At 52.6% G+C, this 13,157-nt stretch overlaps 2 protein-coding genes across 4 annotated transcripts in view; both read left to right on the top strand.

Annotated features, from left to right (window-relative positions):
* The first annotated feature begins 2,263 nt into the window (after positions 1–2,263).
* Positions 2,264–10,039, top strand: LOC101360203 (interferon regulatory factor 4-like). The gene is made up of 8 exons (XM_004370593.2): positions 2,264–2,560; positions 6,043–6,232; positions 6,630–6,724; positions 7,536–7,647; positions 7,769–7,834; positions 8,634–9,002; positions 9,540–9,658; positions 9,888–10,039. Exons 1-8 carry the CDS (start codon positions 2,387–2,389, stop codon positions 10,008–10,010), a joined length of 1,248 nt encoding a protein of 415 aa, XP_004370650.1. The 5' UTR covers positions 2,264–2,386; the 3' UTR covers positions 10,011–10,039.
* Positions 10,040–10,207: 168 nt separating this feature from the next.
* Positions 10,208–13,157, top strand: part of FOXS1 (forkhead box S1) — a 5,218-nt gene continuing 2,268 nt past the window's right edge. The window contains exons 1-3 of one of the 3 annotated variants that reach the window (XM_023725424.1): positions 10,243–10,319; positions 12,788–12,901; positions 12,986–13,092. The gene's annotated coding sequence lies outside the window, so the exon portion shown is untranslated. Of the gene's footprint in view, positions 10,337–12,077; positions 13,093–13,157 lie in introns of those variants that run through there. The other 2 variants (XM_023725432.1, XM_004370468.2) reach the window with 2 other exon arrangements.

Consider the following 13,157-nt stretch of genomic DNA (forward strand, 5'->3'; position numbering starts at 1 on the left):
GCTCACAGAGGTCAGGCAGCCGGCCCAAGGACACACAACTGGAGTAGGGGAGGCTGGATTTGAACCTAGGCAGTCTGAGTCTCTTGATGGAGTGCCTGGCAGCTCCTTCTGGTCGTGGAGGGTGCTGGAAGATCCACCCCCAGCCATTGGGTATGACCGTTCCCACCTACAGTATAAAGGCTAGGGCGGCCACTGAGGAGGGAGGGCCACAGGTCAGCTCAGGAAAGTAACGACTGACCTCAAGGGTGAACACAGGTCACTGGAGCTGGTTTTTCCTAAACGAAAATTAGCCTGAAGTTGCCCAGGGCCTGAAATAGCCATAACCTAACTGCAGCCTTTAAAAAAAAAAAAGTTGCAGTCCAGTCGATTCCAGCTCGTAGTGACCCTATAGGGCAGAGTAAATCTGCCCCATAGGGCTTCCAAGGCATGGCTGGTGGGTTTAAACTGCCAACCTTTTGGTTAGCAGCTGTAGCTCTTAGCCGCTGCGCCACCCAGGGCTCCATTACAGCATTATGCGGTCCCTATTATTCGTCAGGAACCCCGATGGCACAGTGGTTCATAGCTACAGCTGCTAACTAAAAGGTTGGCCGTTGGAATCCACCAGGTGCTCCTCGGAAACCCTATGGGCAGTTTTACTCAGTTCTGTAGGGTTGCTAGGAGTCGAAAACTGACTCGACTGCAACGGGTTTGGTTTTTTTAAATTATTTGTCAAGCACTGTGCTCACTGCTGTCAGGGAAGCACAGATCCCAGCACTGGGGGTCAGCGGAGAGATGAAATACCCTCACCTGCTGCCCTAACCGCACTCATTCAACACGGAGCACCGACTGTGTGCCAGGCACGGTGTGGGGCACTGGGGATCCAGCAATGAGCAAAACAAGACAAAACTTATGCCCTCAGGTGGCTGACATTGTGGTGGGCGAGAGAGTCAATAAACAAAAATATGTCAGGTGGGGTTATAGACTGAATGGTGTCCCCTAAAAATGTGTGTTGTAAATACTAACCTCTCTACCTGTGGTTATAATCCCATTTGGGAATGGGTTGTCTTTGTTACGTTAATGAGTCATGATTAATGTAGGGTGTGTTTTGAGTCAATCTCTTTTGAGATATAAAAGAGATTAAACATGAAAGAGAGCAAGTAGAGATGGGGGAAGAGAAATGCCAAGCCACGTGAAGATTGCCCAGGAGCAGAAGCTCAAAGAGACAAAGACCTTCCTCCAGCAAGCCTGAGTTTGAATCCTGGCTGTGACTGCGGAAGTGTCAGAACCAGGTGCCTGCTGGGATGTAGGGGCACACAGAAGGCCCGCCTGACCGGCACACATGAAAGACAGTGCTACCAGCCTCTGGTCGAAGCTGGCCAGGTGCCCAGCTCTGTGCTCACTGCTGTGCACGCTCTATCCGAGCGTCAGTTTCCCCATGTACACAGCAAGGAGCGGAGCAGTCTAGGCTACTTGACTCTTTCAAATCCCCCTTGACAATTTAATGAGAGATACAAACCACAGAAAATAGATATGAAAAAATGTACATATACTGTCAAGGGGGGATTACAGACCCCACTAGGAGTCCTTATACTCCAGGTGTAGCTATCTGGAGGCAGTGTAGGGCACAGGTTAGACGCCTGGGCTATGAGGGCAGAGACCCAGGTTCCAATTCTGATTCCCCTACCCCGTAGCTCTGGGACCTTGATGTAAGGCTTTAACTTCTGTGAGCCTCAGTTTCCTTAACAATAAGTCATTGTATTTACCTCACGTGCTGTTGTGAGAACCACTTTAGATGCTGCAGGCAAGGGCCAGTGGTGAGTGGCCGGGAGGTGGGGGCTTCCAAAATCTCAGGAGCTATTTCTCCAAGTGTGGCGCATGGACCACTTGCATCAGGATCCTTTCGGGGAACTCGGACCAGGAGTGTGCATTTTAAGCCCGTCACTGACCCTCGATTCTGATAGGAATTACAGTTTGAGAAGCACTATGCCTTTCCAAGCTTGATAGTCCAGGTCCTGGAGAGAGACGTATACGTTTCCGGATAGGCTGGAGACAACAGAGAACAGGTGCAGGGGTGAGGCAGAATCTAGGCTACCCCATCCCGCACCCTCCCACCAGTCTTGGCGTCCCAGGGCGCCTCTGGTCGTCCCTCACTTGAGGCCCAACGCCCTCGGGGCCAGGCTGCCACGGGGAGGGGCGAAAGGAAAGGGCCTCGGGGGAGGGGGCAGAACGGAAAGTGAAACCTACCAGCCCAGACTTTCACTTTCGCCGCCTCGGCGCGCCATCCAGGTGGCCCTGCGCCCCCCACGCGCTCTGATCCAGCCGCCTTGCGCCCTGGACCTGGCCCCCCACGCACTGCGTGCCCGACGGCCGGCGACTCCTGGCGGGAAGAGGAAGGGAAAAGGTCCACATGGAGGGGGCTGGGGGTCCCCGGCGGCTCCGCGACTGGCTGGTGGCACAGATCGAGAGCGGGCGCTACGCGGGGTTATGCTGGGAAGACCCGGGCAAGACCATCTTCCGCATCCCCTGGAAGCACGCAGCCAAACAGGGCTACCAGGCGCAGCAGGACGCTGCGCTCTTTAGGGTAAGGGGGCGGGGGGCTGGGGGATGCCTGGTCTCCGCGCACTGGCTCTGGAAGTGCCTGGCCCCAAAGTCCAGACTAACCGGCATGCTGTGTGACCTTGGGCCACTCGCTCAGTCCCTAGGCCTCAGTTGTCTCTAGGTAGAGTGTCGTGCTCACCATATATGGGAGACCCCCAGATACCCTCTAAAAACAGTCAGCCACAGCTGTGTGACCCACTTCCCTGGGGGCCTCTCCTGCCCTTCCACAGGGAAATTAGACACCACAATGGGAATTCCCTCAACCTCCCATCTCCAAGCCACCAACCTGCAGCTTGGGAACCCTTAGGGAATGCTCCCAACACCAGCCCCTCTCAGGGACCTCCCCCAGTGATGCCCTGCCTTTCCTGGTCGTCGCTGACTGCCTCCAAACTGGCTTCTTCCACCGACATTTAAACTCTGGAATCTCTCCCAGCAGCAAAAAATAACCAAGCACACGTCAGGCCACCACCACTACCCCAAACCCCACAGCAGCCTCCAGCCCCCTTCTCTGGCCTCCTCTCCCCTTCTTTCACAGAGTGAAGCACCCCCAAAGAGTCTCCCCTTCATCAGCCCTTTTGTAGCCCCCTCCCCCTCAATCTCGCTTCTGTTCCTCCTGCTAATGTCTCTGGTTGCGAAACCAGGATGCAGCTTCATCTCCCTTGATCCCTGGGTGGGTCTGGACCTCTTCCCTCCGCCTTGAAACACTCTCACTTGGTTTTCAGAATCTCTACCTTCCCCCCTCCCATCCCATTCCCACTCCTCATTTTCCTCCTACTTCCCTGGCTGCTGCTTCTAAGCCTCCTCCCAGCTCTCTGTGTTGGGGCTCCCAGCACTCCTGGACCTCCCTCCTCACATCCCACTGTCCCATTCTCCCTCTCCATGGCCTCAGCTTGGTGCCTTAGGGCCCCTGGGCTTCCCCTCCAAGCCCCAGGCAAGCAGCTGTAGCTGCCTCTGAGAGAGCTATCTCTTGGATGGCCCCCAGGCCCCTCAAACTCAGTTCATCCCCACCCATCAGCTCACCCCTACAAGCTTCTGTTTCCCTACGTGAAAGATGGCACCATCTGCCACCCAAACTCCAGAGCCAGACACTTGGACCCTGGCTGCTCCCCCTTCTCTTCCAGCCTCACATCTCCTCCCTTGGTGAAGGAAGAGAATGCCTGCTGATTTTTCTTCCAAAACAGCTCTTGAGTCCATCTCCTTGGCCCCATTTCCACCATCTCTCACCAGGACAGCTGCAATGACCTCAGTGGGCTCCCTGCTTCCCTTGTCCCCCAGCATCTAATCTACTCTCCCCTCAGTCCTCCAGAAGGATCTTTCTAAAATGCCAGTCTACTCAGAATCCTTCCTTGGCTCCCCATTGCCCTTGTGATAAAATCCCAACACTTTGCCGTGGCCTCAAAGCCCTGTGTGAACTGCCCCTCCCTGGCCTCATCTCCTCCACTCCCTTCCTGCCCCAACTTTAGATCCAGCCTGACTGTTCTTTCAGTTTCTAAATGCTTCATTTCTCTCTCACCATTAGAGGTTTGCACATGCTGTTCCCTGTATCTGGAAACTTCTCCTCTTCACTTGACCGACTCCCATTGTCCCCAGCTTAAAGGTCTCCTCAGGATAGCTGTCCCTGATGCATTCATTTAATGCATTTATTAGGCTCCTATTCAGTGCTTCTCCCACATCCTCCCTGATTCCCTCTGCTTCCCCCATTGGAACACCTTTCCCTCTGAACTATAAGTGCCTTGTATGAGTCTGTCTCCTCCAGCAGACAACTGCTTAAAGGTGGTGACGCCAAGCACAGTGCCTGGCACACAATAGGTGCTAATAAGTGTTGAATGAGTGGTTGCACAGGTTGGCCCTTAAGACTTATGTGCTGTTGTTCAGAGGAGGGAGATTCCTTCCAGCTACTCTGACCCATTCCTCAACCCACCACTAACACACTGGCTTCAAACCCTTCTTGTGCTCCAAAGCCCATAGAATAAAGCTTGGCCTTCAAGGACATTCACGATCTGGCTTCGACCTATCTCTTCCTCCTTAATTTCTCTGCCCCTTCGTTGCACCACATACACATACCCTCAGACACACATTCCCAGCTCCAGCAACACCAGGCTGCTGAATGTCCCCCGAATGCCCCGTGTCCTTCCACGCTGCCAGGCCTTTGCTCAAGCCGTGCCCTCTGCCCTACTTGGCTCTTCTTACTCATCCTTCAAGGCCCAGCCCAAATATTTATTGAGCATCTCCTGTGCACCTGGGACCATTCCAGGAGCTTGGGGATATAGCAGTGAACAAAACAAAGATCCCTCTCATCACGGAGTTCATTCTTGCACCTCCTCTTCTGGGCAGACTTCCTCAGCACAGTCCCTGGCCCCACACTGAAGTGATAATGCCCTATGCCCTGTGCTCGTATCACCTTTGAGTTAACGTATCCTTAATACAGTGAATAAATGCTGTGATAAGTAAGGACTGACTGTGTGCCAGGCGCTGTGCTAAGCACTTTATGTACACCAGCTCATCTTACGTCCCCCATAACCACTCTAGGTGAGGTATTATCAGCACAGCCGACAGATAAAGAAATCAAGCCTCAGAAGTCTGACCTCTGGCAAGTGGCATCAACATAGGAAATGTGGCTTTTCTGTTTCAGTGTCAATGTCTCCCACAAGGCCTGGGGTCTCTGAGGACAGTGAATTGAGTGCAATTCATCAGCTATAACCCCCTCAGCCCTGAGTGTGATAAATGAAGCAACACATTTCCTCCCTCCCTCCCCTTTGACCTCTCTGCTCCAGCCTTCCTTGAATTTATTAATCTCCTTTCCACCTCAGGGCCTTTGCACTTGCTCCTCCTTTTACCTAGAACACCCTTCCCCCAGCTCTTTGTCACACTGGGTCCTTCTTTCATTCACATGTCACCTCCTCAAAGAAGCCTTCTCTGGTCACCCTCTCTAAAGTAGTCCTTCGTTTTTCTTATTGATTTATTTAGTCCCTCTCCCACAATAAGCAATCATTCTAGTGTGTTTAACGAATATCTTTTGGTTTGTACGAGTTCTTGCAAAGCAGGCATAGAAGATTTTCTCCTACATTGCCTTCTGTTAATTTTATAGCTTTATCTCTTACATTTGGTTTTTTAATCATCTGGAGTCCATAAGATAGCAAACCACTGCCATTATTTTGTATCCCATGCCCTTATTTATTTATTCTCTTTCTAGCATTTATCAGTCTGTCACTTGGAATATAGTATTCACATTTACCTGTCTTCTCCCATAAGACTGTGAGTTCCTTGATGGCAGGGACCATGTCTGTCTTGTTTTCCAATCAGTCCCCAGCCCCTAGCTCAGGGCCTGGCACATAGTAGGAGCTCAAAGAATATGTTGGATGGATGGATGGATGGATGGAAAGAGAGTGGGAGGCAGGGGGCCTCTGCATGGCCCCAGTCCCCCAGCCCAGGCTATTCCTCCCAAGTACCGCTAACCACTCCCAGGCCTGGGCCGTGTACAAGGGCAAGCACCTGGAGGGCACTGACAAGGAGGACCCCTCTACCTGGAAGACGCGGCTCCGCTGTGCCCTCAACAAGAGTGCTGACTTCTGTGAGGTGCGCGAGCGTAGCCAGCTAGACATCTCCAACCCCTACAAGGTCTACCGGATTGTATCCGAGGTCGCCCGTGACCCAGGTACCATCTTGACCCTGGAGGTAGTGGCCCCAGGCAGCTTTCTGGGCACTAAAGATCTCACTTTGCCCATCTGTAAAATGGGAAAGGGTAGACTTGTTGAGCTTAAACTTATGGGCTGGTAAATTAGAATGATTCTTAGACCATCTAGTTAGTCTCCTCATTTGACAAGGGGTAACTGAGGCCCAGTTACCCCTTGTCGCTATGAGTTGGAACTCATAGGATCGCTATGAGTTGGAATTGACTCGACGGCAGTGGGTTTTTTTTTTTGGTTTAACTGAGGCCCAGAGAGAGGTGGGCCTTGCCTGAAGTAGTTCAGTGTTCTGGGGTGCTCTTGTCTGGGGTCACTTCAGTTGACTCTTACTCCATCCAGTCCCTTGCTGTCCCTTGCTTCATTCAGTGACCAAGGCCTGTGCTCTCCCTGAAGAGGGCATTCCCCTGAGCCAGCAGAAGCCTCCTGGGGAAGTGACTGGGCAAGCTTGCAGAACAGTCCAGGTAGGTGTTTCCTTTGGGCCCCTGTAGTCTCCTGACTCAGTCACCTCTCACCCAACCAGCCATCAGCCCTAGGTTTCCTGTTTCTATGATCTCCAGCATTGTCATTAGTCATCTCCGTCCTTCTCATCAGCTCTACCTCTTGTTGCCTTTACTCCGTGTCTCCTGTCACTTCCAGCTCCGTCATTCTATTCCCTTCACCTCCATCAGCTCTGGCTCCCTCACTGTTCCCATCACCTCCACTATCTTCAGTTCCATCCCTCTGTCTGCGTTAACCCTATTTTCTCCTCCTTCATCCCCTCTCTGTCATCACCCTTGGGTCCCCTCACTCCATCTCCATTCACCCCATCAGACCCAGCTCCATCACTTTGTCTGTATCACCCCTATTACCTCCACCCCCATCATCGATGGTTCATTGCTCTGTTCCCATTCCCCCAAATATCTCTGGCTCTGTTCCACTGTCCCTAGTGTCCTCATCAGCATCAGTTCTTCACTCTGTCCCTAGCTTCTCTAGCTCCCTCACCTCTCTTCCCCATCTCCTCATTTGCCCCAGCATTTCTCTCCCTATTGCAATAAGCTCTATCTCTGACCCCATCACCCCTAACACCCTGGTCAGCTCTCTCTTCACTCCCTCACCCGGTGTGCGTATCTGGGGGAGAGGCAGTCCTGTGCTCTGAAACCTCAAAGATCCTGTCAATCCAGTCGGTGTTCAGTCTGCCCAGACTTCCCTCTGTCCCGGTGGGGACAATCTGGGAAATCCTGTGGCTCACAGGCCTCCTCTCCCACCGTCACGGTCCTCTCTCCCTGTGTTCAGGACCGCTCTGGATTAGCTGCAGAGGATGAGGACAAGGAGTCAGCTTCCAGGCTGGCCCAGGAGGGCTCCCTACTGCCAGCCGCCCTGCTGCCAAACCCTTTAGCTGACCACAGTAAGGACAGACTCCCTTCACCCGCCCTGTCTTCTCGCCGCCTCCCCTGGGCCCTTGACCTCGCTGCCTCCCCAAGGGCCCCGGTTGAGGTGGTGCCTAACCGCTTCCTCTCCTCCTCCAGGGTACCTGGCACAGGACCCCGCCCACTCCTGGAGCCCCGCCCCCTCGGAAGATTTCAGCAACCCGGGTAGGAACTCTAAAGGCCCTCCCCTGAGCCTCTGCCTCCCACCCAAAGCATCCAGCCCAGACTGCCAATAACAACGACAGCAGCTAACATTTGTTGAGGGCTTAGTTTCCTCCAGACACCCTTCTAAGCGCTTCCCACAGCTCTGTGAGAGAGGTACGCCCATTATCTCCGCTGACAGATGCAGGAACTGCTACACAGAGATTCAGAACCCCGCCTAAGGTCACACAGCTAGTAATCCTGGGACAGTTATTAACGAGTCACAGCTCCTAAGTGGCAGTGATTGATTAGAATCCAAGGGTGTGGCTGCTGAGCCCACAGCCCTAACCACTGAGCATACTACTGCCTCCTCACGTGGGCTGCTGCTGTATTATTATTACTATTATTGTTATTATTCCTCCCAGCATTGAAATATTTGCCGGGGAGTAAGCTCCTAGAATCCCAGAGGTCAGGGCTGGGAGGGCCTTAGTGTCCCTGGCTCGGAAATACAGATGGCCCCAGAGCTTGCACTTTTAATCGTGGAGCTCAACTACCAGTTCGTTTATACTGGAAGCGGCTATTATTTATTATTATCATCATCGTTATTATTACTACAACTATAATTTTTATTATCCCTGATGGGAAGGGATCGCCAAAAACTCCCAAGGTGGTTCTCTGCCCGGTGGTGGAGACGGGATGGGGAGGGTGGGGGAATGCGAGGTGGGAAGGGTAGATAGCATGCGGAAGTGGAGAATAGGGTGGAGGTGGAGGGAGCCGGCACCCCCAACGCCGGCCGGCGTGCGCCCCCTCCCGTTCCCCGCAGATTGTTGGCTGCACGTGCGGCTGTTCTATGGCGCGGCGCTAGTGCGCGAGGCCACCGCGCGCACGGCGGAAGGCTGCCGTCTGAGCCCACCGGCAGCAGCTGCCGCCGAACGCCTGCTGGCACCGCCGCCACGCATCGCGCAAGTTCGTTTCCCTGAGCCGCCGCCAGGAGCCCGCGTGCTGCAGCGCCTGCTGCCGCACCTGGAGCGAGGCGTGCTGTTGTGGGTGGCACCCGAGGGCGTATTCGCCAAGCGCCTGTGCCAGGGCCGCGTGTACTGGCGCGGCCCGCTCGCCCCGCACCGCGCGCGACCCAACAAGCTGGAGCGGGAGCGCACCTGCCAGCTGCTAGACACGCGCCGCTTCCTCGACGGTAAGAGCGCGGCAGCTGGGCCGCTGGCGGGCCGGGGCAGAGAGGCCGGGCTCAGAAGCGTTGGGCATGGGGCGGGAAAAAGAACACGGATAGAGGAGAGTGGACACACGAGATGTGGTCACGGGAGTAGGTTTCAGGGTGCTGGGCATGGAGTGGGCATAGAAACAAGGGACATGGCACAAAAGCACCGGGAGTGGGCACAAATATGGGCACCAGGAGGACTGGACACACAGATGGACATAAGCATCTGGGGCCTAGGCACGGCGCAGGCTTGGGGTGCTGGCTGTGGGCGTAAGCATAGGACTTTGGCATACGTGTTAGTATAGGGATGCTGGGCATGGAGTGAGCATCAGGGACCCTTGGCACAAAATAAGCATAGGTGAGTGGCAGTGGGCATGGGGTGGTATAACGATGTGGGAGTGAGCATAGGGCACAGGCACACAGTGGGGATGTGGGCTCACAGGACATGGCCATGGGATTTGAGCACAAGGTGTGCACAAGGTCTTGGCCCAGCCCCCACAGAGTTGGTGCCCATAGAACTGTGTGCCCACCTGCGGGACGGCCACCCGGAGCCCGAGTACCAGATCCGTTTGTGCTTTGGTGAGGAGTACCCGGGCCCTCCGGGCCAGCCCGAGGAGCGGCTCGTCATGGCCCACGTGAGTCACCCTTGACTCCAGCAGGGAGCCACAACTTCCAGGCCTTCTGCATGGTCCCTCGCCCGCTCGCTTCAGTCCCAGCGCGCCACCTCTTGACCTTGCCTGTGAAATGGGTGTGGGGAGGGGGCTGTCACTTGGACTGTGACTTTCCAGCGGGGAGGTTGGGGGTTGGTAACCGAGGTGGCCGGCTCATCGCCCCACCGGCTCATCGCCCCACCCGCCCCCACAGGTGGAGCCAGTCTTCGCCCGTGAGCTCCTCTGGCACTCGAAGCACCTCGGCGGCCCTGAGGGCCCCCAGCCCGGCATCCCCGACACTGTCATCCACCTGCTGACACACCTGAGCCAGCCCTGAGCAGGCCCCATCCTCCTCTCACGCCCCTAAAGCCAGTCTCCCACAGGGCGTGGATCCCCACTCACCCCAGCCCTGCCCCACTGAGCCAGTGGACCTGGGGTCTGCCCCCATCCATCTCCAGGTGGGGACAGCAGAAACCAGTCTCAGCCTTGCCTCCAACCTCTCCGCAGCCTGGTGGAGCTCTGGAACAGGGAAGTAGGCAGACCTCCTGAGGCAGGCTGGGCCTGAAGCTCCAGAAACAAAGACTTCATCTCCTGCTGAGAGCCCAGGATGCCTCTAGCTGTTTACTTAGGGCAGGCCTCACCTGCAGTTGAGTCCATTTTAAGGTTTGCTTAAAGTTAAGTCCACCAGTAATTAGACCCTTGGCTTGCTTAGAGTAGAGCCAACCAATAACTATATTGCCTGCCCTGTAAGGGGCTCTGAGTTTCCAGACCCTTCCACTCACCTGCTACTAGTCTCTTTTCTATATTTGTGATGTCCCCAAACTTGGCCTGAACCTTGGGCTTTGGACTGAACCACTGAACCACAGCCTACTGGTGCTGACCAGTAGGACACTGTCTTTGGAGAAACTGAAGCAGGCTCCAAGACACAGCCCTAAGGCAGAGGCCAAAGTGGGAGCCAAGAGTCCAGCCCTCCCCAGGCCCTGCTGATCTTTGCAAACTGTAAATCGTAGAGAATCCATAAAGTCGGTTGCCCCCTCCTTGTCAGTAAAGCAACTGTTTTCCACCCCAAATAACGATCTTTTTTCCCTCTTCTGATTTGTGAGTTTATTTATAGGCATTCTCTTAAAGACGCCAACATAATAAATCTCATTTAATGGTACAATGATCAGTCACTTTTATGAGGGGGGATGGCATGATTCAACAAACAACAAAAGTTGATCAGAAATGTTAAATTGGCAAATGTTGTGTGGTATATATATTTACTAGAACAACAACAAGCAGAAGAAAAAGTCGATCAGATCACTATTTTTTAATTAATTCAACAAACCAGCTGTCCAGTTTATTGTGTACCTACTCTGTGCCACGCCAGTGCTGGGCACTGGGGATAGAGCAAACCAGCATGGTCCCTATGTTTCTGGGACTCTCAGCCTGTTTTCCAGTGGGGGCTCAGTGAATGCCCCCCTCCTCCACTCTTTACCTAGAAGAGGTGATCTTAAGGAGTCACAAAATCCTGGCTTTGAATACCAGCTCAGTCACTTATTAGCTGTGTAACCTCAGGCAAATAACTTCTCTGAGCCTCAGATTCTTAATTTCTTTCTTTGTTAAATATTTATTTTATTTTTAGTGAAAATATACACAGCCAATCATACACCCATTCAATAATTTCTGCATGTACAGTTCAGTGATGTTGGTTACATTCTTCATGCTGTATCACCATTTTCATTATCTCTACCCATATTGTTCCACCACCATTGACTTAGACTCACTGCCCCATAAACTATTCATCTGCTTTAGAGTTACTGTTGTCAATTGGATCTGATATAGATAATTCTTTTGAAAAGCACAATGCTCATGAGATGAGAAGGCAGAGAGGGTCAGGAGCTGGCTGAATGGACATGGGAAATTAGGGGTGGAAAGGAGGAATGTGCTGTCACAGTATAGGGGAGCAACTAGGGTCACATAACAATGTATGTATAAGTTTTTGTATGAGAGACTAACTTGAATTGTAAACTTTCACTTAAAAAAATAAAAAGCACATTGCTCAAGGCAAACATTCTTTACCAATTCAGCTAAACTGTAGTTTGAAGGTGACTTCAGGGGATAGTTTTGGTTCAAGAGTCAAAAATTTTCTCAGGGCAACAGATTCAGGCATTGCTCCAACCTCAAGGGGTCCAGTAAGTCTGGATTCTAGAAGAAATTTTAAATTCTGTGCCACATTTTTCCCCCTTTTGATCAGGACTCAGCTATTGAGTCCTTGATCAAAACGTTCAATGATGGTAGCCAGGCACCATCCAGGTCTTCTGGTCTCATGGCAAAGGAGGCAGTAGTTCATGGAGGCAACTAGACCTGCAGTCCAGTTCCTTCTCTGATTCCTGGGTCTCCTTCTTCCTCTGCTGCTCCAGGCGAACAGAGACCAACTGTTGTAATTTGGATGGCCACTTGCAAGCTTTTAAGATCCCAGGCACTACTTACCAAGCTGGAGAGTAGAACAGAAACTCTAAAAATAGTGTTAGACCAATTGGCCGAACAGGTCCACGAAGCCATGACCCTAAGCCTTCAGGAGAACTAATCCCATGAGGTGTTTGGTTGTACCTAGGTGGTTTCAGCAACTGCATCCTCTTTTTTTGTTGTTGCTGTTGTCGTAAAATTATATATAACACAATATTTGCCATTTCACCCTTTTTCTGGTGTGCAATTTAGTGGTATCAGTTACATTAATCCAGTTGTGTAAACATTACCCCTAATGGATGCCAATTTTCCCATCGCATGGACATAAACTTGCTACTTCCCAGAGAATGATTCCCTTCTCCCTTCCCCCTTCTGCCTCAAGTAACCACTAATAGTCATTGGTCCATATGTATTTACCTATTCTTGTCATCTCACATAAGTGAGGTCATACAATATTTGTCCTTTTGTGATTGACTTATTTCACAGATTATTTCTTAAAAAGAGGCTACAAAGCCCCCCAGAGCAGGGTTAGTCCGAGGAGTAAATGTGGAAAAGGAAGGGAAGCTGGCCTGGCACAGAGAGTGGCACACTGTAGGTGCAAGCGTCTATCTAGGGAAAATAGCACTTATGGTAATTCGTTTTAAATTGCTGAATGATCTCTCACAGCTGGCAATGGGAACTGCGATGACCAATAGAAACTTCTCAGTGGCGCCTCTCCTCAAGCGGTTCCCGGGGCATGTGCCCTACCTGCCACACCTTAGTTACGCCTGCTTCCGACAGGTGCACACTGACTTGGTTACTCGGGGGTGGGAGAGCAGGGAGGAACCTGCTCCATCCTTCGAAAGGTCTGACTGTCTATCCTAGGCATCACTGCACCCCAAGTCCGAGATTGGAGCTGGAGGAGCCTCAGTCCGCAGTGAGAATCCACAGCCATGTCCAAACCCCTACTCTCCAAAAGCACTGGATTCTGTGTAAGCGAGCCTGTTGCCTTCTCACCAGTCTGGCGATCTGAGGAGATGCCAGCCCCGTTTTAGAG

Source organism: Trichechus manatus, unplaced genomic scaffold (assembly GCF_000243295.1).
Source record: "Trichechus manatus latirostris isolate Lorelei unplaced genomic scaffold, TriManLat1.0 scaffold00008, whole genome shotgun sequence".
NCBI lineage: Eukaryota > Metazoa > Chordata > Mammalia > Sirenia > Trichechidae > Trichechus > Trichechus manatus.